Here is a 26,706-nt window from a genome sequence, read left to right on the forward strand (position 1 = left end):
ATGAAAGAAAGCTTGAAGCATTTTGGCGATTGCATCTGCCGTGAGAAAGGGAACTTTGGGACTGAGGCTTGGTTGGATTATGGCTCGCTCCCTGCGAAAGCAGTTCCCCTCCAGGTATAAAATCACAGCGAAGAGCCCTTGGCACGGTGCACCCGCTGGCACAGTAATGCCAAGCCGCCTGCGAGAGTTCTGATCTGCATTGGAGTGCTGTCAAAAAATCTCACACTTGTCCAGAGAAAAGACACCACGGCTTCGACTTGGCATTGATTTTAATATAGTTTTGGCTGCTCGTGAATGTATCGACGTTTACGTTTTCCCACTTAATATTGCCAAATTTAGTTCAATTGAAAAGGGGGGAGTTACTCTCCACCCCTTCAAACACGGTTAACTTCGACATATGTGCTTGTTTTTACACGTGGTGTTAAAACCACTACCGTTCCTTTTCTTGGGGGAATGAACCTATGGCAACGACGTTGTAAGAAAAGGGAACAGAAAACGAAATGAAGGAAAAGTCCAAAAATGCTGCCCGGACTAGACGGGAGAAGGAAAACAGCGAGTTTTACGAACTGGCCAAATTACTGCCACTGCCATCTGCAATAACCTCCCAGCTCGACAAAGCCTCCATCATCAGACTGACAACCAGTTATTTAAAGATGAGAGTGGTTTTCCCTGAAGGTAGGTAACGCTATTCAATTTCTCAAAATTGTTGTCGGCCCGATTAACACACGGTAGTATGGAAGAATGAAGGTTACTGTTAAATCTGAACAGAGCACGCGGGAGAGACTGCCACCGGTTACAGCTTTAGTAATAAGCACCGTGGTTGCAATGTATACAAGTGTTATTTGGACAATAACCGCCTCTCAAAGTCCTGAAATTGTGAGTGTTTTTTTTTCATATGATCGAATGTAAGTATAAAATCTTTAATAATTTATAGCAGTGCCGCACTGAGGAAAATCGTAGATACATTTAGTCTGCCAAATGCATCAGTTTCCTTTGAAGTCGTATTTAATTTTACTTGCAATTAGACCCTTCTATTTTAAATGTTCCATGTATGCAATAGTGATCAAATTTGCTGTTATTCAGACTCATCGACAAGTCACAAGTGAACAGAACAATCTTTCGATTTTAGTAGGATTTACCCGTGTGCATATTTACTGTCCACTAATCCAATATGTCGGTCTTATTTTTCATTTTGAGTTTTAATGAAAACTTCGGCAAATCGCGTGTGCCGCATTGAAAGTATCTAATTTATTTTAGAAAAGTTCGTGACGTACAGTTGTTGAAGTCCGATTAGTACAAAGTAAGGAATGCTGCTCGTTAAAAAAAAACAAAGCGACAGTTTACGTGGTACTTGGCAGAATAATTCAATTCTCCGACAGCGTTTGAGAAATATTGGCTTAACAAGGGAATAGCTAATTCAGAACACTTGAAAGAAACACGTTAGCATAATTTGTAACAACATATTTTCGTGGGACAAAGCGGGATTTCTGACAGATGTACACAAGACGAGGCTTGAGCTCTTGCTGTTTTGTGGAGGCCCATTCACAGGATAGTCTTCTTGGCCAGAAGCGAATCAAGTGAAATGTGAAGCTACAGCCACCCGGACTTGTATTTAAAACTTTCCTCCGCCGTATGATTTATGCGCTCATGTTGTGGCTCAGCCGATGTGTCTCCACATCATTACTGTTGACTTTTCTGAGCGTCTTCATTGCAGTTCACATTTGGGATAATCCTGTAAATCGTGAAAGTGTTGACATTGAGTGCTTAACTCAATTAAAGTTTTAGGTTGTCGTTATGTGCTAGAATGGTGACCAGCGGTCTGTTGACGTTGATCACTTTCTTGTTTGCACGCGTTTCCTTGAGCTGCAGGCTGTTGTCTAATCATTTGGTTTATTTATATCCTCAATATTCTCCGTTTCAAAACCAAAAATGTTCGCAAGTCTCCCTCCCCCACCCCGTGGTGATTTACCAGCCCCAATGGGCTCCTCTTCCGCATGCTTTCAGGAGACTCTTGTCAATTATGTTTTTGCAAATCTGACGCGGAGTTTGATCAAACGAAGCATATGGCGCTGCTTGTAAGGTGATGACTAATCTATAGGGTTTTAGGGAGTGAGGGGAAACGGATCTGCTCATCAGAAACTCCCTTGAAAAAAAATGTTTCAAAACCCCAGGGAAACTGGGACAAAGTACGCCTCAGCAACAACAGCTTGATATATTCAGCACGCAGACAAATTTATCTCGTCCATCCCTTCTCACCACATACCACACACAATCTCAGGTCACGTCAGGATACGAATTATTTCTCCATACCTCAAACCGTAACTGGCTTAAAACAGCGGGAACAGGAGCTGACTATCCTTTTCTCAGCTAGTGTATCCCCATTAAAAGTACATCCTCGCCGTGTCCTGAATTATGCCCTTGTAAATCCAATTTAAGAAACGAACTAAATAATTTCGTGTGACATTCCGAATGTGAGTTCTCAGGGACCTAGAATTGCAGCTGTAACCAGGTGAGATATAACGGGACGTGTTCCTCACCAGCTCAACTTCAAATCATACTCGGATCTCCGCCACAAATCCCCCTCCTCCCAGCTGATCTTTCACAGCTCGGTGTCCCTTTTATTAATAATGCCGACAATGCCACTAATCCCCCATAATATTGTGCATGCATACTCCTATGTCCAATCAATAATTCCGGATGGGATTATTTCTCAAGATAAATCGTTTATATTTGAATGGATCTGTGAACCGGAATATATATTTAAACCCGGGTGAACCCGCCTCTTGAAATGGTCAAAGTGCCAAGAATCGCAAGTTTTGCAACTGAACCTCTGGCTGCCAGCCTGACAAAGTGCCAACCACTTTACAAAGTGGTGGCCTGGGCTTCATCATGTTCCATCACCCTGAGTGTTTTTAATGCATCGCCGCACCTTTGTGCAAAGGACACGTGAAGTTATTCGGGAATCGACAGAAGATGAACAATTCCACTCTGAGTCACTGAAGGAGTCATCAAAGAGAGAGAGACTCCGAGGCAGCCGTGTCGAGTAGCGACATTAGGCCGCTGTGATTAGTTTGCTTTCTAGATCCCCTCCGCGCCTCGGAAACAGTTCCATTCTAGAGGCTGCTGTTAAAACTCACGCTCAGAGAGCATAGCTTTCACCTATGAGAGAGAAAGAATGTGTGTGCTTCAAATTCAAATCTTTTACATGCGCCATTTAGAAGCCTTTGCAATTATTTGCTGCCCGAATTCGCTTCTAAATGATAACCAGTGAAGTGCAGTGTTGAGAAACGAGTTGTTAGAAAACAAATGTAATGATTTAAGCCAAGGTAAAGCCTTGGCGGGGGAGGATAAGAGCATCACTGCGTGCATTTTAAGAAACTAATAGTTTTGTTCCTTCGCATAAAGTTATGTCCAGTCGATTAAAGTGACAGGAGCGCTCTCTCTGCTCAATGTTTACTGTCACCGGGCGATTTGGATTAATAACTTTGAGTCCGGGCAGCGGCCGTTTGTGGTGAAACTGGGAATCCCAAGGGAGCAGGAGATTATGTTTAAGAACAATTTTCGATTTGCATTAAATTTACTCAGCGGTGAAGGGAACGTTGCTGGAGAAGAATAACTGTCTCTGCACCAAAATGGCTGTGACACTGTAGCTTAAAATGTCAATTTGATCCCGACAGCGCTGGAAATCTTTCCCCTCGCGAACAAAACAAACAGACAATCCCGTTTCGTTTCAGACTGTCAAATGGTTTTGAAACGCCGCTGTCCACAGCACAAGAACGCTGCCATTTTCTCTTCGCCTCGCCATGGCCTGCAGGTCCCCACATCGTCGTGTTTGCGTGTGGAGCTTAGGCCAACACTTGTAGGTCTGCTGAACAATTCTCACTGTTACAGCCGAACGGACCAGTCTCCGAGATCGCATTACTCCTCCGTTCGCAGCCGTTCAAAATGAAGAACGTGTTTTCGTGGTTTCTAATTGATCAGGGGAAATGTCCGAACACCCTCTGAGCCGACCAGCTGCACCCCAACTGAAAATCAGAGGAGCATTTGATTTCTAAATGTTGGTCGCCTTTGCTGGGAGGTTGATATGCAACTAAACCAGCCCCCTCCCTCACCTTTTTCCTAAGTCAAGTGTTGGCTCTACCGTTTGTAGTTAACGCGAACCACCGCGGCCTCTCACCTCAGACAGTGCGCTGGCTTTGATCTTAATCCTTCGTTTTTGCTGAGAGCCAGAAGGTCACTGAGAGGTTTGAGATTTTGGAGAGTTGGGGCGGTGTATCAGTCCTCACGCTAATTCCTGACTGTGGGCTCCACAGCTATGTCACCCTTAAATTAGGAACAGGGAGGCCATGGGGCGAAACTGGCCGTACTACCTTTCCATTGAGGTTTTGGAGTGGAATACAATGTGAGGTTGGGGCTGTTTTGTTTTTTTTCGGGGGGGGTGTGGGGTTGGGTGCCGAATCTTGTTTTTTTATTATTTGCAAAGTTGACTGGATATTCCTGTTTGCTTTATAGATAGACCCCTGTGTGACAAAATTGTACAGAACAACTTCGGAGAAATACGCCACGCGAATTCGTAGTGACTTGAAAAAAACAATAAATACGTTATGCCAACCATCCTGGCGTTTGTTAGTGCCCCAGTGAGGTAGCCAGCTGTAGGCATCACTTTGGCGAATGCCAGATAGAAGCTGGAACCGAGAGTAACCAGGGTCTGCGGAATCCACAGAGAATGCTGCTTTCAGCAAGTAAAGCGGCTGGCTTTCTTTTAGAGATAAGGAGGCCGAAGGAGAGGAAAGGAAACGTGAAGTGTGGGGGTGGGAAAGGGATATTTCCCCCCTGTTGTTGTATGCATATCAGATTCCATTGCAAGTCTCAAAACTTTCCGAGCTCCCTGGCAGCTCGGCTTGGAATCCATCAGCCTCGGGCCTTCCTCGCTCAAAGCCTGGACACCCCAGCTTCAGATGCCACACAGGCACACCCCAGTCAATCCTGCAGACGTACACACGCAGAAGGAACAAACTCGGGACAAAACAAAACAAATCCGATAGGCTGGGCCGTGATTTACGTCCATCCGGACAAACACAGTCAGAGCATCTCAGACTGTGTTCCCTCTTCCCTATCCGGGCCCTGGCGCATAAAGGTCTCATCAAAAGGTAGCCTCAACAGAGACATCCGCACCCTCAAAGCTTGAATTATGCTGCTTCCGATTCAGTGCGCGAAAATACCACTCCAACATTTACAAAATAAAGTTTTTGTCTTTATTTTTTGGAAAGAAAATTGCAGTGGGCAGTTTTATCTTTCTTGTTGGTAACTGTTATTTTCTTAACCTTTGGCAATTAATGCAATTGAAGTGTGTGTTTCTGGAGAAAAGAGCGGGCTGCGTATAAATATGAGGGGTTTTGTGTGATTTGAAGTAAACAGAAGTCTGTGAACTGTGTCCCATTCTCCGTGTCCTTGCGGCGCGGATGGTTGTGTCCAAGCGAATGCTGGACTTGCCAGCTCTGAGGTGTGCTGCAAGGATCCATCGAGCGGCCGGGCTGAGAAGCTTGGGTTACCTGTTGGAATGTGCACCTTTCCTCGCTGTGCTCCTGAGGCCTGACAGACCCGTGACAACCAAGCGGCTACTGCTTGCTCCAATTGGAAAGAAGGAACAACGACAACCCGGGGGACAGATGTCTTCTTTGAGCGGGTGTAGCTAAACACGGTTTCGCGAAAAGACCTCTTCACACGGAAGAAATCGTCGGCATTGAAGCGTGCTCTTGTTTCGTTCACAGGAGCTATGCAAATACATTTTGTTACAATCATTTGCCCTGTTCCCAGGTATTAGATTAGATCAGATCAGATTTCCTACAGTGTGGAAACAGGCCCTTCGGCTCAACAAGTCCACACCGACCCTCCAAAGAGTAACCCACCCAGACCCATTTCCCTCTGACTAATGCACCTAGCACTATGGGCAATTTAGCATGGCCAATTCACCTGACCTGCACATCTTTGGACTGTGGGAGGAAATCGGAGCACCCGGAGGAAGCCCACGGGCCAAGAGACTGTCTTTGGTGCTAGCTTATCTCCTGTATTCAATCGAAACAATGTACACTATGGGAGTCACTTTTTTTAAAAAAATACTTAATTACCACACACTTACTTAAATTTATTGCTTGTTCCATTCAAATTCTGAAAATCAATTGCTTACCTTGTTTTCTCCAATATCAGTGGAGAAACTAACTGTAATCCAAAACACTCAGTTCTCAAACAAGCCATTACTCCGAATTATTCTGACAAGAGAGTAGCCTGCAGGCTTATCCATCTTGGAAAATTATAGAATGAGAGCGGTCCACAAACAAAGTGATTGTGAATTAACGGCGTGGCCAGAGCCAGTAGTCATGACCGCTTTAGATTACCAATGAAGGGCTTATATCGTGTTAGATTCCTGAAGAAGGGCTTATGCCTGAAACGTCGATTCTCCTGCTCCTCGGATGCTGCCTGACCTGCTGAGCTTTTCCAGCACCACACTCTGGACTCTGGGCTTCAGCATCTGCAGTCCCCACTTTCTCCTTCGATCTTTAACGGCTTTCATGTCCAGCCTGCATCGAGCAACGGACAAAAGTAGCGGTGAATCGAATTTTATTTTAAATGAGGTGCCAAACAACCCAAAGGTGGGGTTTTGGTGTAAGGAGCAAGAAGAAATGAAACTGCTTTAAGAACTATGTTGTTCATAGGCCTCCCGGGTCCTATAGTAACCATCCCCACATTCACTCCAAAGTACAATATAGGAGACAGTTTTTTGAAAAAAAAACTCAATTACCACACATTAACTTAAATTTTATTGCTTGCCCATCCAAATTCTGAAAATCAACGACTTCAAATGTCATTGAATACATGCTAGTTCTCAAGCTCGAACAATGTATATACTACTTAGGGTTATGGATGGTGCTGAATTCTTTTTAACCCTACTTTAAATAAGATTTTCAAAGATATGGAATTGGAGACTGGGTCTGGAAAACTTGGATCGATTGCTCTATTTTGGGGGGTTGGAGAGCTGAAAGCGCAGCTGGAGAACGAGGCGAGCTGCAGGCTGATTAGAAACCATTGTGTGACTCGCCAAGAACTTCCTTAAATGACCCCCCTGGGATTCGCTCCATTTTGCTGGATCTACTTCGCTTCATTTGGTTACTAATTGGTTTCTTGTTTTATAAATCGAAATCTCATTTTCAGGAAATTACCAAACACAAGCGTCTAGTCCATTGAGGTAATCCGGGTCAGGGTGCATTTCAATAGAAGCGGTCCCCACACATTGCTTCGTGGCTGCAGTCAAGATGTTTGGCAGAAACTTACTCTCTCTCCACACCTTCTCAACTCCCCTCCCCCCCAACCCAACTCTCTCATTATCCGAGACCCCACCGTCGGGTCTGTACGTCCGCTTTGAGGTTTCACTTGAACTCAGTCATATTACCCGCCAGCTCCCTGCAGCATCATGTCACCTACACCTATACAGTAACTTTTACTCTTTTTTTCTTTATTAAATCAAGTCTTTTAGCGCTAATCTGAAGGAGGTCGAGGAACTATAAGGAGGTTATCCATCTTTGCATGGCTGATAGCATCTTGGAGCTGGAAAAATCCTTCGCATTCCCTAAAAGCTGCAGCTTTATATTTTCCAAAGCACAAAAACACCTTGTTTCATTTCAGGCCTCTTCAGTTTGCAAGACTATCTACCACCCCCCACCCCACCATGTCAAGCCCTGTTGCCATTCTAATGCTAGAGAATAAATCTCTCTCTCTCTGTCTCTGCCCCTCGGTGCTAGTGGCCGTGTCGCTTCTCGGCGGTAGGTCAAGTGCAACTATTACATCTCTTTTCAGTCTCGAGTCTCATTCCTCACAGTGGTTCGCTGGACGTGCTCTGGTCAGGATATGATTAACATTGGGTTACTTGTCCCGAACAATTCCTGGGCGCCATCATTTCAATGTTCTGGGACATTGGAACTTATTTGGCGGCTGTCAAGAGAGGAAACAGTGAGTCTACGAACGATAGGCCGCCTCCCGTAGCCAGATAGTACCATCATCAAAGAGCCTTCAGGTTGATCTTGGGCTGACTCACCCAATCCAAATGATAGGGTGTGGGCTTTAATACGAGGTAAAAACAATGACTGCAGATGCTGGAAACCAGATTCTGGATCAGTGGTGCTGGAAGAGCACAGCAGTTCAGGCAGCATCCAAAGTGCAGCCCTTTCTCACTGATGCTGTGCATGAAAGAAAATATGGCATTCACACTGATGTCTGAATATAAACCTTCGAGCATTTCGCATTCGTGACTGTTTTATTTTACTCTGCAAAATACTTTCTGGCACCTTCTTAGTGATCCCACATGCTGGCAATCTGTTAACACGCGCCCACAATTTACCCAGATATCGCACCGTTCGTAAAAACACAAACTCTTCTAGACCTGGGGCAGGAAGGGGGTGACCTCGATGCCTTGGCTTTCCAAGCAGATCAGGCGTTGATTTAAAACGTTTCAGTGTTTCCCGGGGCCTCCTTAAACATAATTGTTTACGACGATTGCTCACTGTCCTCTCCAGAAAGTAGGGCAGAGGGCAGGCCAAACGCGAAGAGAACTAGCCCTTGCCTTGGATTTCCCACACCGTAGTGCAAGTTGTTTAAGGAGCCGCCCTTGTGAACTCCCCCCCAACTCATCCCTCTCTCATCCGCAACCCGGCCAGAACCGGCTTTGTGTAGCTCACTGGGCAGAGTAATGCTCCGGGAACGGGTCCTCCAGGGATGGGTGTGCTTTGGCAGACAGCACTGTGCCGGCTCTGTACGGGGCTAGCAACAAGAAAGTGTTTGCTGGGAACCCTTGGTCAATTCGCATTGCAGCAGAATGAGTTTGGGAACCTTGTCTTGCAGCCACTGTTTGTAACTCGGGGAGTTGCATTTTGTGTGGACAGTACACGCTGTTCCGCGAGATTTTGTCGCCAAAACCGTGATCCCACGGGGCCACTGAAACCCCTGAAGGACGGGGGTGGGGGGGGGATCTCATGGGCAATGAAAGTCACTTCCGAGGGATCGGGCGGGATTGAGGACTGAGTCCCTTCAATGCATTATTTTCACCGGAAAGGCCAACACATTGGGCCGACGGATAGGAACTGTATTTAGTACAGCAGGCAAGACAAGCAATACCGAGTGTCCCCCCTCCCCGGTTTTGCTGGCGATAAATCTCTGAAGGGTCTCTGTCCTGGGGAGGGTGGGGGCTGGGTAGGATAAGCGCAGCCGCCTTGTGAGCTAAAAAAAAGGGGGTTCGAGGGACACTGCTACCGGGGGAATGTCCTTACATCTGCAGAGCTTCAGCGGTCTGCAGCAAAGAGACTGAGTTTGGTGAGGTGGGGGCGTTGGGGGGTGGGGGGTGGGAGTTGAATGAGGTAGAGCAAGAATTTGTTTTTACAATGGTTAAACGATCCCTGGCGAATGCTGAGTGCACAGACCTAACCTTCGCCTGTGGAAATTAATCCCGCCAAACGAGATTGCCAACCACCAAATGAATTGCATGAGCGGAATAAATGAAACCATAATGCGCGCAGAATGGGCAACTCAACGGCGCCTTGTTTAATCCCGCGTTCAATCGGGCAACTCAAAGCCGTTTTCGATTGCTACCTGCTCTCCGTTTAACACTTCGCATTTTACCGACCGAGTGAATTTTGACTCAAATGCGGGCAAGGCGATAAAGGAACGGTCCCACTTTGCTCCTACACCCGCACCTCAGGTTGGGGAATAGAAACAGGGCCGAGCTGTTTCTCTGTTTCAAACAAATGGGGACATTAGCATCGATTCATTCCCCGTTCCTCACAGGTTAACTAGATGGAGTGGACGCCCTGGAGTTGTCCCTGCTGAGTACAGTATTTTAGTTGAGATTAAAGAACCGAACGGTTTCTTTCTCCTTCTGCTCTGTTGCCATACAGAAACCCAGCATTCAGAAACCCCGAGCTGAGCTGCTGTTAGGGTGAAGGATACCTGTCCTGACACTGGACACTGCCTGTCTGCACTTGCTTTTGCCCCAGCCGCTGTAGTAGCACCGTCCGATTTAATATGGGTGTCTGGTAAAGATATGGGTCAGTAATAGTGATGACCACCCCCAATCCAGCCTCTGCTCTCTCATGGTTAGTTCTTCCACAATGTGTGACAGATTATTTGTCACAGGGAAACAACAGAGATCAACGAGAGAGAGAGAAAAAAAGGCATCCTAGTTTAGAAATGCAGAGCTCTGTTTGAATATTTCGCTTCGGGAAATGAGAATAATGTACTTATGAGTCCTGATTCTGATAGAGAGTGAAGATTCACGCATTGCTGTTCCCATGTGTCCCAGGGAATGGGGCATCTTTATATTCGACCTCGATAACCCTCGTCAAACATGAATGAAATATAATAAAAAAGATCGCTGTCAATATAAAAACAGCAAATATTTATTCAAATATCACTGAGCTCTAGACATGCACTTAAGATGTCCTCTAATCCCCATTTTATATAGTTACGTTAAATATTAAACACAATTACGGTTTGGCCGATTATTATTTGGAAAACTGACGCCACATTACACTGAGCCCGTGCACATGGTTGCATTCGCCTTGTCGTACCTTCGTTTAAACATTTGATCCTTTTCCCACATTTATGTAATTCAAACGAACTGATTATTCGGAAATGTAAAATAAAACATTACAGCTCAGAGACCCTGCTTCATTCCCTCGCCATCCTACCTTCCCTCTCCCCCCCCCCCTCCCCCAACAACACCAAAATAAAACTGTTTTGCTAACGACCCTGAAATAAAGTGACAAGAATTATTTAGAGGTAAATTTCGCCCCGGATCCGCTCCGGCGTATTTCAATGTGCAGCTGCTGGGTTCTGCTGGCCTGTCAAACCCGGCCCAGTTTCTCACTGTTCTCCGTTCTCCTGCAGGACTCGGAGAGGCCTGGGGGCAGACCAGTCGCACTGGTCACTTGGATAACGTCAGCCGAGAACTGGGGTCTCACCTGTTACAGGTAAGCGACAGGAACATTCATTGTCCCGTGCGGAGAACGTCATGTCTGCGACTGGCGGTGTTTGTATGTGTGTCTGTATCGTTTATTCCCAGGAAAGCAAATTTCAGGGGGACCAACATGGGGACCCCAATTAATAACTTAGACCTGTAATGTTGACACGGAACAGCCATATATCAGTCTAAGCAAAAGCTGCACCTTAACGCCATGTCCCAGACCCCTGCTCTCGGATGATCAGTTTTGTCAATTCCATGTTTTAAGGCTAACCCCCCAAAGCATCCATCCAGAACCCAGAAAGATAGCCCTCTGTGCCCCTTTAAAAAGGCCATTCTTGAAGGGAGAAGGAACTATTGCCATCATTATTTGTTGCTATTGGAATACGTTTAATGCAAATTTGATTTTAAACGAATTTTATTACTGAAAGTTGAGAGATGGTTTCGCTGAGGCCGGCTGATGTGCAGAATATTGAATATTGAAAAAACAAACACCAGCTTCTATTTCCTAATTGCACTAAATAATTTAACATTTAAAAAAATCCAAACAATGACTTATTCATGCGTTTTCCCGATAAGGTGAATGATAAGGATATTTTACTTAAAGTGGAGAGTTCAAAATTAAGGGGCATATTGTTTATGCGAGGGGAGAAAGATTTTAAAAGGACCGTGAGGGGCAACTTCCTACAGGGGTTGGTTCTTGTGTGGATTGAAAAGGAAGTGCTCGGTGGCAGGTACAGTTACAACATTTAAAAGACGTTTGGATAAGTACCTGATTAGGAAAGGTTGGAAGGATATGGGCCAAGCGCAGGCAGGTGGGACTAGCTTAGTTTGGAAACATGGTTGGTGTGGACTGGTTGGACCGAAGCTCTGTTTCCATGCTGTATGACTCTATGAATCAAATAAAGGGGTGTAAACACCGTCTCATACACAAGCAGAAGTCACGATGGTTTTACCAGAGCTGTCTCATTGGAGGAGAAAGTGAGGACTGCAGATGCTGGAGATCAGAGCTGAAAATGTGTTGCTGGAAAAGCGCAGCAGGTCAGGCAGCATCCAAGGAACAGGAAATTCGACGTTTCGGGCATAAGCTCTTCATCAGGATGAAGGGCTTATGCCCGAAACTTCGAATTTCCTGTTCCTTGGATGCTGCCTGACCTGTCTCATTGGAGGGACAGAGAGAGAGAGGTGACTGGTATTGAATTTCACCCGAGGAGGAGAATGGTGACTCAGCCTTATTGAACCCATACTGTTGGCGTGGTATCGCCAGGGTGGCTGTGGTTCTTCCGAATAGGAAACTGCAAAGCACATGATTTGCAGAATAAAACAACAATTGCCTTCATTACTTGTACCCCAATAACGTCTGGAGTATATAAAAGGTACACGGAACAATTTCGTTATAGTAAAAAAGAATCAAAGCCGGATGCATGAAAATGCTGTCACCAATTGTCTTTGATTCTTCCTGTAAAATATACAACATTTCTGAACGTGGGTAAGAATACTCAGTGTACACTGTGAACAATAACATAAATGCTCCTTTAGAACACAATTGGTACATATTTTATAACCGGCGTTTTCCCCCGCGTTCTGTTTTGAGGTTAAACATCTGGCTAAAGTTCAAACAATCTTCCTGAACATTTCACCAACAAGTCAGAGTGCGTCTAGCTTCACGGCTTGGTCAACCACTTCTCTCATGTGCCCTGCAACTAATTACAAGGTGGGGCGCAGCGCCCCCACCCCCTCCCCACAGAGTACCGATTACCGCTGTCTCAGGAAACAACGGGCAGGGAAAGGGCAGGATATTTCTTGCGGAAATCAAACCGAATGGAATATTGTTTAAAATAGAGCCAACATGCTCAGCCAGTAATGCATTGATTTGTGTGATTGCTCCTGGACCTGTAGACCCTGGACGGCTTTATTTTCGTGGTGGCTCCGGATGGGAAAATTATGTACATCTCTGAGACCGCGTCAGTTCATTTGGGACTGTCACAGGTAGGTCAGGACATCTCTCCCTTCATTTCTCTTCGGTGGTTAGAATATGTACGCGCAGATGTAAAGCCATTTGTCTTCTGCCATATGATTACCTAGTAATAGCGATAAACATTAAGTGGCCTTTTCTTCCCCCAGAAAAGATGCGTTTGGAAATTTATGGCGAAACAAAATGAAGAACCTCTATTTCCATCCAGTCACCGTCCCATATCTATACTGCAGTCATGATGAATCTCGCAGATGATCATTTCTGCTGTGAGCACACATCATTCCGAATCATTTCCAGAGATTGTCTGCTGCTTTTCAAATTGATGCAGCGAGGACTGACCCACATCGATGTCAGGTGCTGCTGGCTCAGACATATCCAATCCCGATGCTCCTTTGCCTTCAATCACCATCAAAGCCATATATAAAAAAAATGACAGACAAGGCTGACAAAGCTGATAAAAAAAATGCCCGGGATAAAGCATCACTGCAAGCAAGCAGAGTCCACTGTAGCATTTTGCTTGGCTTTCTCATTGTTTTCTTTGAAGGAGGTTGTTTGTGGGGGTCGGTAGAAGGTAAAATCTGAGCAAATCAGATGTAACATTGCCACTCCAGGTTTTGTGTAAAGTGTGAAGGATTATCTGTAGGATCCACTGCTTAGTGATTCTCTGTCTGAACTGTCGTCTAAAATTGTTAGAGATTTAACATCCAATGCAAAAATGCTCAGTTTGAAATGTCCAATCTTAAAAAAATACAATGCCATATGTTGGTAAGTAGCATAATCACAGTTTGTTAGTTAATCACAATTTACATACTTACCTGTTATCTAAAATGTAAATTCCAGTTTGAGTCTTTCAAGATCCAGTGCCATTTTATAATTGTAAAATAATGCATTAGTTGCTACACAGATGAAACTTTCTCCATGGTAAAATATGCAGAGGCTAACAATATGTTTATAGATCATAAATAAATGGTCAGTTGTTTTACATTTCAAGATGCACTTATTGCACTGATGACGTTGGAGTAGTGACAAAATAACATGATTTTTCTTTAGCTTCCATGATGATTGAATAAATAGCCAATATGAACCAAATGCACCTAAATGTATAATTGGATAAATAAGTACATTGTTTTTTAAACAACTATAATTCTTACTTACAACTCTTTCTTAAAAACAGACTACCATGATATTGAGAAGACTGGCACTGTCTAGCTGTTGTTACCTCATCAATTGCACCCACCATGTGTTTCCCATAATATTGCTGAAAATCATTAACAAGATGACAATGTTATATTAATGTGGCAAGTGGGTGATGAATTGTTTGTGAATACTGGGGTCTACAATAGAGATGCCCATATGCATGGAAGGATCAATGTCATGGAAAGTACCTTTAATATATTAATTTGAAAATAAATATTTCTTGGAACATGAGCATCACAGGCTTGGCCAGTTTTTATTGCCCATTCCCAGTTACGCCTAAGAAAGTGGTGACAGCCACTTTCTTGAATCTTGATTATAATTCATGAGCTTTAAAAGCACCAGCAGTTTATGTCTGAAATGTTTGAAATCTGCAAATTTATGCAAGACTGCAAGAAGAATGTACAAAGACACAATCAGACCTAACTTTTTCCATTTTTTTCTTTTTGATTTAAATTTTTGAAGTTTCTCTACTGATTTTTATCTTTCACTTTTGGCTATTACAAAAACTTGGCAAACAATATAGTGGAATAAAGAATCTATAAAAGACCACAACTAATTAGCATGCATGGTGCAAACAATCATAAAAGAATGCAAAATATGAATATTTTGAAGTGTCTTTAGAGTTGCTCAAACCTATTGATACATATAGAAATAAATGGTTTTCATTTATGCTAAATGACAGTACACAATTGAATACATATATGATACATGTATTTTGTTATGAAACCGTTTTCAAGGAATGCTTAAAAGTGTTTGTGATGTTAACAGGTAGAGCTGACTGGGAACAGTATTTATGAGTACATCCACCCTGCTGATCATGACGAAATGACTGCAGTTCTGACAGCTCATCAGCCCTACCACTCTCACTTTGTTCAAGGTACACTGAATCTATTCTCATCCATTCATACTTGTGCTCATGTTTCTCATTTCCGGAGGCTTTATTCCCCCAGTAACCCCTTCTACTCTTCTCCATGCAATTCCCACCAGCCTGCTTCCCCAATACTATTGTCAACTCTTATGATGTGTTTTAACAGAATATGAAATTGAACGGTCCTTCTTTGTGAGGATGAAATGTGTCTTGGCAAAGAGGAATGCTGGTTTAACCTGTGGTGGTTACAAGGTGAGTTCTGCTCGTTGATGTGTGATCACATCAGAATGGTACTTGCTTTCTTTTTCTTGTTTTACATAATTTTTGCAATTGAGAAACAGACACATTCAACATCATGTTTGAAAAAAAAATGTTTTATTTTGTGTCCAAGGTCATAATGGTAACACAAGTCTGGATGAATGTTTATAGTATTTGTTTATTTAAAAGCAAGAGGCTAACAAAATACAAAACTATGTTTACATATTTTGGTAAGTAGAATGTAGAAAAATAATCGTAGCCATGTGGTCGCTCTCTATTTGGGAAAGTTTGTTCTTAATTGTGCAAAGGATGTGGGTGATACTGGGTGATGTGGGTGATACTTTATGACCCATTACAAGTTGCCTCAGGGCAATGTACTATAGGGCTCAAGCAATATGTAGGCCAGATCAAGTCAGGTTGGCAAGTTTCTTTCCTTGGCCAATTAGTATATCAAGGACAATGCAACAGCTTTCATGGTCATTTTTTCCAGTGCCATCATATTTATAGAAGAAGTTATCATGGTGGGATTTGAATTCACAATTTTTGCAAGTCCATATTAGCAAACCCCTGCATTCAGTGACTTCAGGACACACTTTGAAGGAAATCACATACATTGTTATTTTCTATGTCAAATCCCCAAAAAATAGCAAAGTCCTCTTTGTATCTAAAGGGACACTGAGAATGTTGGTTGTGAATTGGTTGATAGCCTGACTACTTGCTAATAAAATGTACCTCCATTGCAATGGAGTCCAGAACTCTAATCCACTATACAATATTTCTGGTGGTTTTGCCAGATCATAGTTAAATTGACAGGTATTAGGGTGTCACTGGGAACAAGAATGACACAATTTGTGTTTTCTTGATGGAAATATATCTCATTGGCTTCCAATTCTGTTAGCTTAGAATTCATAGAGGACTTTAAAGATTATCTAGGGGACAGTGATGACTGCAGATGCTGGAGATTAGAGTCCAGGGTGTGATGCTAGAAAAGCACAGCAGTGCAGGCAGCATCCAGGAAGCAGGAGAATTAATTAACCGATTCTCCTGCTCCTCGGATGCTTCCTGACCTGCTGTGCTTTTCCAGCACCACACTCTCGACACTTAAAGATGATCTGACCTGATTAGAAATAAATGGTAAAAAACATTAATTAGTTGTTAAAGAACTAGAAAAGGGATTAATGCAGGGGGCAAAAACACAATTCTTCTACTGTATCGTTGGAGGATGTTAGCATGTTAAAATTAAGTTAAAGATCACACAACACCAGGTTATGGTCCAACAGGTTTATTTGGAAATTCAAGCTTTTGGAGTGCTGCTCCTTCATCAGGTAGCTACCCGATGAATGTGCAGCGCTGAAAAAGCTTGTACTTCCAAACAAACCTGTTGGACTATAGCCTGGTGTGGTGTGATTTTTAACTTTGTCCACCCCAAGTCCAGCATTGGCATCTCCACATCCTAAAATTAAGACTATCCATGAAAATTGAAGTGCAGTCAATTATCAACAAAGCTGTTTTGTCTTACTTATTGTTAGTTGGCCATTGTGAGATACTTGCAACCAAGAAAGCAGAGATGAGACTAAAATTTCCCATATTGTACCTTATAAACTAGTTATTAGTTTACCAGACAATTAGCCAAGAACTCACGTTTGGGGTGACATGAGTTTTATAATTTTGTCAATGAACCACTGTAGAATAGTATGATGCATGTTTCTCTTGCAGGTTATCCATTGCAGTGGCTATCTAAAGATTCGTCAGTACAGTCTAGACATGTCTCCCTTTGATGGTTGTTACCAGAATGTTGGATTAGTGGCAGTTGGCCATTCACTGCCCCCAAGTGCTGTGACAGAAATCAAACTGCACAGCAATATGTTCATGTTTCGAGCTAGCCTTGACATGAAACTGATATTTCTTGACTCCAGGTAAGAGTATGATATTATCAAGTAATCTTTACATTTCATGAAGGTAAACAATTTTCATTTGGGTTTATACATTGCAAGTGCAAAGTTGTTTTAGTTCAGTTATAAAGTCTTTAGAGCTCTATTAGCTAAATAAAAACCTCTACAGTAAAGTAGCTGCATAACAATTTGAAAATTAGCCTTTGTTCTGAATGTTTGTGATTTGTATAGCATACACCTCTGACTGTTGACTAGCGTTAGTGCAGGTCACCAAAACAATGCTTAGGTTCGTCCAGCAGCCTTGAGAACTCCACTCTCAAGAAAATATCCTTCTTGGCATCAGATGATATTTATATTGGGTTGACTGTCTAACATAGATCTTTCAGTGTTTTGAATTAGAAATGACTGTGTATAGTATATCAATATAATAGTACATGGGTGGTACGATAGCTTAGTGGTTAGCACTGCTGCCTCACAGCGTCAGGGACCCAGGTTCGAATCCAGCCTCAGGCGACTGTGTGGAGTTTGCACATTCTCTCCGTGTCTGCGTTGGTTTCCTCTGGGTAGCCCCGTTTCCTGCTACAGTCACAGAGATGTGCAAGTTGGGTGGATTGGCCATGCTAAATTGCCCATTGTGTTCAAGGATGTGTAGGTTAGGTAAACTAGTCAAGGGTAAATGTTGATTATTGGGGAGTGGGTCTGAGTGGGTTACTGTTCAGAAGCTTGGTGTGGGCTGAAGAGCCTGTTTCCACACAGTAGGGATTCTATCTATGTGACATCTATTGATAAGTGGATCGACAGCGCATCCAATCATTAGAAGTTAAATTGCAAAGGGTAATATTTAAAGGTGGAGGACATCTTATCTTCATTTATCTATCTTCCTTTACTCCTTATCTTCCAAAGTTGTTATGGTTAATTTTATCGAACAGTATGGTAATGTGTACAAAGGGACAGCGCTTAACATTAGTTTTATTATTTTATGGGATATGAGCAACACTGTAAGTGACATTCGTTGCTCATCCTTAATTTCTTTTGCAAAGATGAAGATGAGGTGCCTTCATAAATTACCATGACTTGGATGTACTGTTGTTGGACTGGGGTGGACAAAGTTAAAACTCACACAATACCAGGTATAGTCCAACAGGTTTATTTGGAAGCATTAGCTTTTGGAGCACCGCTCCTTCCATCACCAATGGCACTCTAGTGCTTCCAAATAAATCTGTTGGATTATACCTGGTATTGTGTGATTTTTTAACTTCATAAATTACAGCCATCCATCTTGATTTTACATGTTCAATTATTTCTGTTTACACATGACTTCTATTTATCTCATACAGGGTAGCTGAACTGACAGGCTATGAACCTCAGGATTTAATAGAAAAAACTCTCTATCATCATGTCCATGGATGTGATACATTTCACTTGCGCTGTGCTCATCATTTGTGTAAGTATTTTTGCATACGAGAGGATTGATTCATTACTGATTAACAGATGAACACAAGGATTGCCTTGTTTGCTGTTAGGAGTGAGACTTCAAATCACTTCTTTTTCTTTAAATGATCAATTGGACATCTAAAGGTATAGGAATTTTGCATATTGCAAAGGCAAAACTATGTTCTGCTAATGTGCTGGCAATGTTGACTGCCAAAATTGGTTTGTCCTTTGGGAAGCAAAAAGCAAATCTGCCTCAGGGCAAAATAAATACATTGGGCCTGAATTGTCTGGCCAAAATGCCAAAGTACTTTGCTTCATAAATAAAAATGTGATCTTGATTGTTCAAGAGTATAACTTGGAGGAATTATAAATCTATTACAGGTCATGCTTTCAATCTGCAGAGCAAAGTTTTAGCACCAGAACAGCAGACGCATTGTGTTCCAGAATTGCAAGCTTTTTATTTTCATAAAGATTGAACAAGGAGTAATTATCAGGGTAAAAATAGTCATAATTTTTCCTTTCTGTACACAGTGCTTGTCAAAGGACAGGTAACAACAAAATATTACCGCTTCCTTGCAAAGCATGGAGGTTGGGTATGGGTTCAGAGCTACGCAACAATAGTCCACAATAGCAGGTCATCTCGGCCCCACTGCATTGTTAGTGTCAACTACGTTCTCACGTGAGTAACCATTTACCTCCTCATTATTTACTTAAACACAGGTGTCCTGGAAATGACGCAAACACTGTGTCACCAGAACAAAATGTACCTTAAAAAGGACGTTGTTTCAGAACGTTGGTAGGATGATCAAGTTTACATTGTGTGCAGCTATGTCCATTACCTAAGCAAACAATAAGTATATGGTAGAATATATGTTGGGCTAAGTGGGGTTATGTGTGACCTTATGGGAACGAAAGAATTAAATATATGTATTACATAATGTAAAGCATGTTTATTACTTATTGTACTGTTTGTAACTATTGTCTAGTGTTATGGACTAGGCTTGACCCTTTAAAATAATTTTAAGCAGGTAGCCCAGACCATAACTTTGCTATTTGTTTCAGGTCAGTGTATAGTGGGTATTCCTGGAGTGGATTAGTTGGGCAGACTGCCAAGTTTCAAACAAACAGAGTTTACTTACAAAATTGCACAATGAAACACAAAGAAATGAAAATAGACTACCCAAATAACTTATCCTATCTGAACCCGACAGGCTATCCTGACTTAATGATGCTGTTCCAAGCTACTTGTAACAATCCCAATAAACAAACCCCTTAACACAAAGATTAAAAATAGCACAAAAAACTTACAGGTTACAAAGGCAGAATGTCAGAAGGAGGGGCAGATCGTCCAGTTTCAACTGTACCCCGACTCAAGTAACCCTCGAATTGAACTGACCTGCCTAGCTAGAGTGCTGGCCACGCCCCCTTGATTATACCAGTTTTTAAAAAAAGACTTGAAAACTTTCTGCCTGAAGCATTATCTGTTAGGTATAAACAAAATAGCCCCAATGAACCATTCAAATTTCAGACATGTTGGAGCCTTGGGTCATTTAGAATCTCTCTGAAAAAAATCAAGGACAACATAATCTTGTAAAAGGACCAGCTTTGCGACACCTCCCCCCTTAAAAAATGAACCATCCATATTCAAAGATGGTTTCATTTGTCAAAACCCCCCAGAAATTGGTTAGTACTCTAAAACAGATGCATTCACTGACTATGAACATGCAAACATGCACAACTACATCTGGATTCAGTCTGTGGTACTCCCACCATCGAACACCTCCATCTCTCATTCGAGTCTCAACAATGCAGCGGCAATCATGTTTCCTTGACCTGCCACGTGCACAATTTTTACACTGAATGGCTGTAACAACAGGTTCAATCGAAGCAGTCTGGCATTTTTTTCCTGAAATTTCTCCACAAATTTCTATGTGTTATGATCAGTGTATACGATTGTCTCATTTGCATCACTAGTAACATAAACGCTGAAATGGTGTAATGCCAACACCAAGCTCAGAGTCTTTTTCTCAGCTGTTAAGTATTCCTGCTGATGAACATGCAACTTCCTGGAGAAATACCCAATTGGTCATTCTATCTCCTTGTCGTCTTCCTGCGGGTGTACAGCATTGACACTCACATCACTGGCATCGATAGCCACCTTGAAAGACTTTACATGATCTGGTGTGGCAAATGCCTTCTTATAGTCTGCTGTCCACTGAAACTTCTTGCCTTTCTTTAGCAATTCAGTGAGTGGAGTAGCCACACTTCTAAAATTCAGTACAAAATCCAGGAACTGTAATACTGCTCTTTTTGTCGATGGTATGGGAGACTCCCCAGTTGTCTTTGTGTTCACATCCCATGGGGCCCTTTGTCCGTTATCAATACATGGCCCAGGAAAGGTGACTTGGGTTTTGGCAAATTCACGTTGAGCTAGGTTTACCATCAAGCCTGCCTTCCGAAGTTGATCGAACAAGTCCGATAAATGTTGTAAATGTTCCTTCCACGAGTAACTAAAAATCACCAAGTCATTAATATACACCACACCGTTGGATAATCCACCAATGACCTTATTGGTTAGTCTCTGAAATGTGTTGGAGTGTTTTTCATACCAAATGGCAAGACTTTAAACTGATACATTCCATTTGGCATTATGAAAGTCAAAATTGCCGTTGCTCTTTCTGACAGACGTACCTGCCAGTATCCTCTGAGTAAGTCCAACTTAGAAAAATAAGTTGCTTGTCCCACCTTTCCAACACAGTCTTCCAGCTGCAGAATTGGATGTGCATCACTCTTTGTAATTGCATTGATTTTTGCAATCGTCCACTCATAACCATTGGGTACCATTTGGTTTTGGCATCATTACGATGGGTGAGCTCCAGTCACTGTAACCGATTTTGATTATGTCGTCTTGGAGCATGCATTCAATCTCCTTCTGAATGTGTGCCAATGTTAGAGGGTTATGCCTATAAGGACGTTAGTTAATCGGAATGGCATCTCCTATATCTACATCATGCACAATGAGATTAGTATTCTCAGTTTATGTCCGCATATCTCCCCGTGTGTTAGTAATAACTCTTTCAGGTCAATTCGATTTTTGTCAGGAAGGTAACGCAATAATTTATCCCAATTTTTGACAACTTCATCATTGTCCAATTTGATTTGAGGAATGTCCCATTCAGAATCCGCTGAACTTGGTTCTTCCTTCTGTGCTGTAATCACTAACACCATTTCCTCTTGCTTTCCTTCCCTAACAAAATACTCTTTGAGCATATTCACATGACACACTCTGTGAGATTTCTTTCTGTCTGCAGTCCTTATCAAGTAGTTCACCTCACTCAATTTCCTTTCAATTTGATAAGGTCCACTAAACTTTGCTTTTAAAGGTTCATCTATTACAAGAAGTAACACTAATACCTTATCCCTGAAAGCAAAATTGTGAAGTTTTGACTTCTTGTCTGCTTCCTGTTTCATTGTCGGCTGTGATACTTTTAAAAGCTGTATAGCCAACTCCCCTGCTCTATTTAATCGCTCCCTAAAATTTGATGCTTGGTCCAAGTATGTGGTCTCTGAATTCTGACTTATTAATTTGTCCTTAATCAATTTTAACGGTCCTCTTACGTCATGCTCAAAAACTAATTCAAATGGACTGAGTTTGGGTGATTCATTTGGTGCATCTCTGATTGCAAAAAGCACAAACGGAACTCCCTTATCCCAATCATCTAGATATGCTGACTATAAGCCCTCAACACAGTCTTTAGTTTTGATCCCACCTTTGTAGATCTCCCTGCATTTCTGGATGGTCTGTAGTAGACTTGAATTGTTTAATGTCTAAGCTGTTATCTTCCTTGAATAGTTTTGATGTGAGGTTTGATCCATGAGCTGACTGTATCTGTACTGGTAGTCTGTATCTAGTAAAAAAAATTGAGTAATTGCTCTCCAATCCTTTTAGCTGTGATATTGTGTATTGGGACGACCTCTGGAAATCTAGCCAATACATCCATTATTGTTAACAAATACTGATTCCCACTTTTTGTTTGAGCTAGGGGACCTATGCAATCAATTAGGAATCTTGTCAAAGGTTCCTCAAATGCAGGAATAAGTAGTAAAGGTGCAGGTTTTATTACCACCTGTGGTTTTCCAATATATGACACATCTGACAAAATTCAACTACATCCTTGTGTAGTCCAGGCCAGTAAAATGTCTTTGTATTTTAGCCTGTGTTTTCCTCACCACTAAATGACCCCCAAGTGGAAGCTCATGCGCACTTGCAACACCTCCTTTCCATATCCCACTGGCAATACGATTTGATGAATTTCTGCCCATTTCTCATCTATCTGAATATGTGATGGTCTCCATTTCCTCATTAAGATACCATTTTAAGGTAAAAATATTCAGGGATACATTCAGATCCATTCTTTACATATGCCTTTTGGTACAACTACTTCAACTTTTCATCTTTCTGCTGTAATACAATTAATTTAGCTGAGCTAATTTGTCTACATGGTCATCTATTTGCTCCTGTTTTGTCTCAACCATTTGATCAAATAAAGTCTCTATTGGTGCCACCTCAGCTTCTTTATCTGTACACTTTGATCTTTCTGTTTGAACTGGTAACTCACTACCACACAATCAAGAAAGATTCCAGAATAAAAAGCCTGCATTGCTTGAGTTTTCACTGGCTTTTTAACCACAGTAGACAGCACTCCAACCGGTGAATCAGCTATATTGGAAGGTTAAATTGTACTCCTGGAGCTGAGAGTTTCTCCAGTACTCCTTCCTGTTACCTGTAGCTTTTCTGGCAATAGTCCTTCAGAAGTACATATTAGATTAGATTCCCTACAGTGTGGAAACAGGCCCTTCAGCCCAAACCAATCCTCCAAGAGTAACCCTCCCCCCTCTGACTAATACACCTAACACTGTGGGCAAATTCACCTGAATCTTTTGTGGGAGGAAACCAGACCACCCAGAGGAAATTCACACAGACGCGGGGAGAATATGCACAGACAGTCACCCGAGGCTAGAATTGAACCTGGGACCCTGGTGTTGTGAGGCAGCAGTGCTAACCACTAAGCCACCGTGCCACCCATGTCTCCTCAACTTTCAGTACCACAGAAAATCCTGTATCCCTTAATATTGTAATCTCTTCACCAGCTACACCTGGCCAATGTGAATAAACTTTACCTTTGCAGGTCTATTTTTTAAGCAGATCTGGTACTTCCTCCTTAACCAGCTTATACACTCTGATGCAACTTTCTAGCTTCCCTTGTGCTTTCTGTTATCATTCCAACAAAACTTCCAGGCTTGTCCTGTTTTCCTACATCTGGCTTTTTCCTAGCCCAACAACATTGTGATTTTATGTGGCCCAGTTTATCCCAATGAAAATACTGGAAGTTTTTAATATTTTTGTCCTCTTCAAGGGTTTCCTATTTACCCTGTAGTAAGTTATCCTTATGATCTCCACTGAGATCTACCTTTTCCTTTCCATGTAAGGATTTCTCTTTGTCCAAATTTCTATCCCTCATGGGCCGAAGTTTACCCTGGAAGCCGAACCGTGTTTTATCATCAGCCACTTCAGCTGCAAACCTTACTGTTTAAACTCTGCTGTTCCACATGAGTTTACACTACTTCAGGAAGTGAATTCTTGAATTTCTCCAAAATAATTGTCTGTCTAAGAGCGTCGTAAGCTTGCTCTCTTTTTAATAGACAATAGGTGCAGGAGTAGGCCATTCAGCCCTTTGAGCCTGCACCGCCATTCAATATGATCATGGCTGATCATTCCTAATCAGTATCCGCTCCCTGCCTTATCTCCATAACCCTTGATTCCACTATCTTTGAGAGCTCTATCCAACTCTTTCTTAAATGAATCCAGAGACTGGGCCTCCACTGTCCTCTGGGGCAGAGCATTCCACACAGCCACCATTCTGTGGGTGAAGAAGTTTCTCCTCATCTCTGTCCTAAATGGTCTACCCCGTATTTTTAAGCTGTGTCCTCTGGTTCGGCACTCACCCATCAGCGGAAACATGTTTCCTGCTGCCAGAGTGTCCAATCCTTTCATAATCTTATATGTCTCAATCAGATCCCCTCTCAGTCTTCTAAACTCAAGGGTATACAAGCCCAGTTGCTTCATTCTTTCAGTGTAATCCTGTTATCTACATATCAAAATTACTTTGTTTGATCCTTTCAAACTCAATATAGGTTTGACTCAACATAGATATAAGGACCCCTCCTTAAATTCCTGAAACATTGTCTCTCAACTTCTGATACAAGCTCATATGTACTTAAGATGGCTTTTTACCTCCTCATACTCCCCAGATACCTCCTCTGAGAGCAATGCAAATTTCTCACTAGCTCTACCTACAATTTTTGTTTGGATCAACAAAACCCATATAATCACTCACCACTGCATTTGTTTAGCCACTTTTTCAAATGAGACGAAAAAGACTTCCACATCCTTCTCATCAAATTTAGGCGATGCTTGAACATACTTAAAACAATTTCGCACCAGGCTTTTGACTACCAGGGGCATGCGCATCCTCACTCTGTTCCACATTATACTTATCTTCAGCCTTGGTCTCCATCCTTCTGAGCTGACTTTCCTTTCTAAGTGTCATTTTCTGAAGTTCAAACTCTCCCTTTTTCTTTCTCTTCTGCTTTTAATCATAATTCAAACTGTTTCATTTCTGCTGCCCTTTCCTGATGTCTCACCTCCACCTCAAGCTGCTTTGTGTGTAATTGAGTTTTTGCCATCTCTACAGATTCTGATGATGTTTCCAGCAAATTTAAATACCAAGCCACTGCTGAAATCATCTCACCTTTCCTCACATCAGGAGGTAGCTTCAACTCCAGCTTGTCAGCTAATTCCTGCAGCTTGACCTTAACTACCTTTTGTAAAACTGCCAAGGTCACTTCTTCCACCTCCAGAAACTCTTGGTGGCTAAAGAGACATTGCTATCCCTAGCTATGTTTACCCAACCAAATCAGCAGCCGAAGTAAAAGATAGTAACACCTACCACTAGCTGCCTAAACTCCAATTTGGAACCACAAGCAAATCCCACAAAGAGCCCCCAATCTGTTATGGACCAGGCCCGATGTCTCAAAACATTTTTAAGCAGATAGTCCAGCCCATAACTTTGCTATTTGTTTCAGGTAAGTGTGTCGTGGATAGTCCCAGACTGAAATAGCTGGGCAGACTGCTGAGTTTTAAACAAACAGAATTTATTTACAAAATTACAGAATGAAACACAACGAATGAATGAAAATAGAATACCAGAATAACATATCCTCTCTGAACTTGACAGGATATCCCGACTTAATGATGCTGTTCCAAAATATGTGCAACAATCCCAATAAACAAACCCCGTAGGACAAAGATGACAAATAACACAAAAGGTTTATGAAGTGAGAAGGGCAGAAGGAGAGGCAGAGTGTCCAGTTTCAATTGTGATCCTGACTCAACCAATCCCCGAACTGAACTGACCTGCCCAGCTAGAGGGTTGCCACACCCCCTTGATTATACCAGTTTTTAAAAAAAGATTTGAAAACTTTCTGCCTGAAGCATTATCTGTTAGGTATAAACAAAAGAGCCCCAATGAACCATTCAAACTTCAGACATGTTGGAACCTTGGGTCATTTAGAATCTCTCTGAAAGAAATCAAGGACAACGTAACCTTGTAAAAGGACCAGCTTTGTGACACTAGATATTTGGAGATACCTTGAAATTATGACAAGTTAATCTAATGTTTTGAAATAATTTTCAGTCTACCAAGGTAATACTATGTTTTATAATGACAGGGGTATTATACCATGTAGACCAAAATGCATTCTTCAGCTGATAAACTGCTCTTACTTTAAATTGACATGTTCCTTTAAGGCTATGCAGCCTAAATGCTGTGATCAGAGACAGTAAATTTCATGTGGATTTCTCTAAGACACATCAGCTAGATAGTGGCCTTAGCCTACAAGAAGATAACTGGCTTTCTTTGTAATGTCTGTTAATTCTTTACTTATGTATCAAAGAGTGACACTTAGAAGTGTGATAAGCTCAAAATGTGTAGATGACCTGCACGTGAAGTCTGTG

The 26,706-nt window shown here is 42.2% G+C and overlaps 1 protein-coding gene across 1 annotated transcript in view; it reads left to right on the top strand.

The window, feature by feature from the left end:
• The first annotated feature begins 288 nt into the window (after positions 1 to 288).
• The window catches only part of sim1a (SIM bHLH transcription factor 1a), an 82,335-nt gene continuing 55,917 nt past the window's right edge, over positions 289 to 26,706 (top strand). The window contains exons 1-8 of the mRNA XM_060856633.1: positions 289 to 675; positions 10,933 to 11,015; positions 12,905 to 12,994; positions 14,946 to 15,054; positions 15,212 to 15,297; positions 17,020 to 17,219; positions 18,533 to 18,639; positions 19,161 to 19,308. Coding sequence (XP_060712616.1) covers positions 501 to 675; positions 10,933 to 11,015; positions 12,905 to 12,994; positions 14,946 to 15,054; positions 15,212 to 15,297; positions 17,020 to 17,219; positions 18,533 to 18,639; positions 19,161 to 19,308 — 998 coding nt within the window. The 5' untranslated portion in view covers positions 289 to 500. The remainder of the gene's footprint in view (positions 676 to 10,932; positions 11,016 to 12,904; positions 12,995 to 14,945; positions 15,055 to 15,211; positions 15,298 to 17,019; positions 17,220 to 18,532; positions 18,640 to 19,160; positions 19,309 to 26,706) is intronic.

This window comes from Hemiscyllium ocellatum, chromosome 3 (assembly GCF_020745735.1).
Source record: "Hemiscyllium ocellatum isolate sHemOce1 chromosome 3, sHemOce1.pat.X.cur, whole genome shotgun sequence".
Lineage (NCBI taxonomy): Eukaryota > Metazoa > Chordata > Chondrichthyes > Orectolobiformes > Hemiscylliidae > Hemiscyllium > Hemiscyllium ocellatum.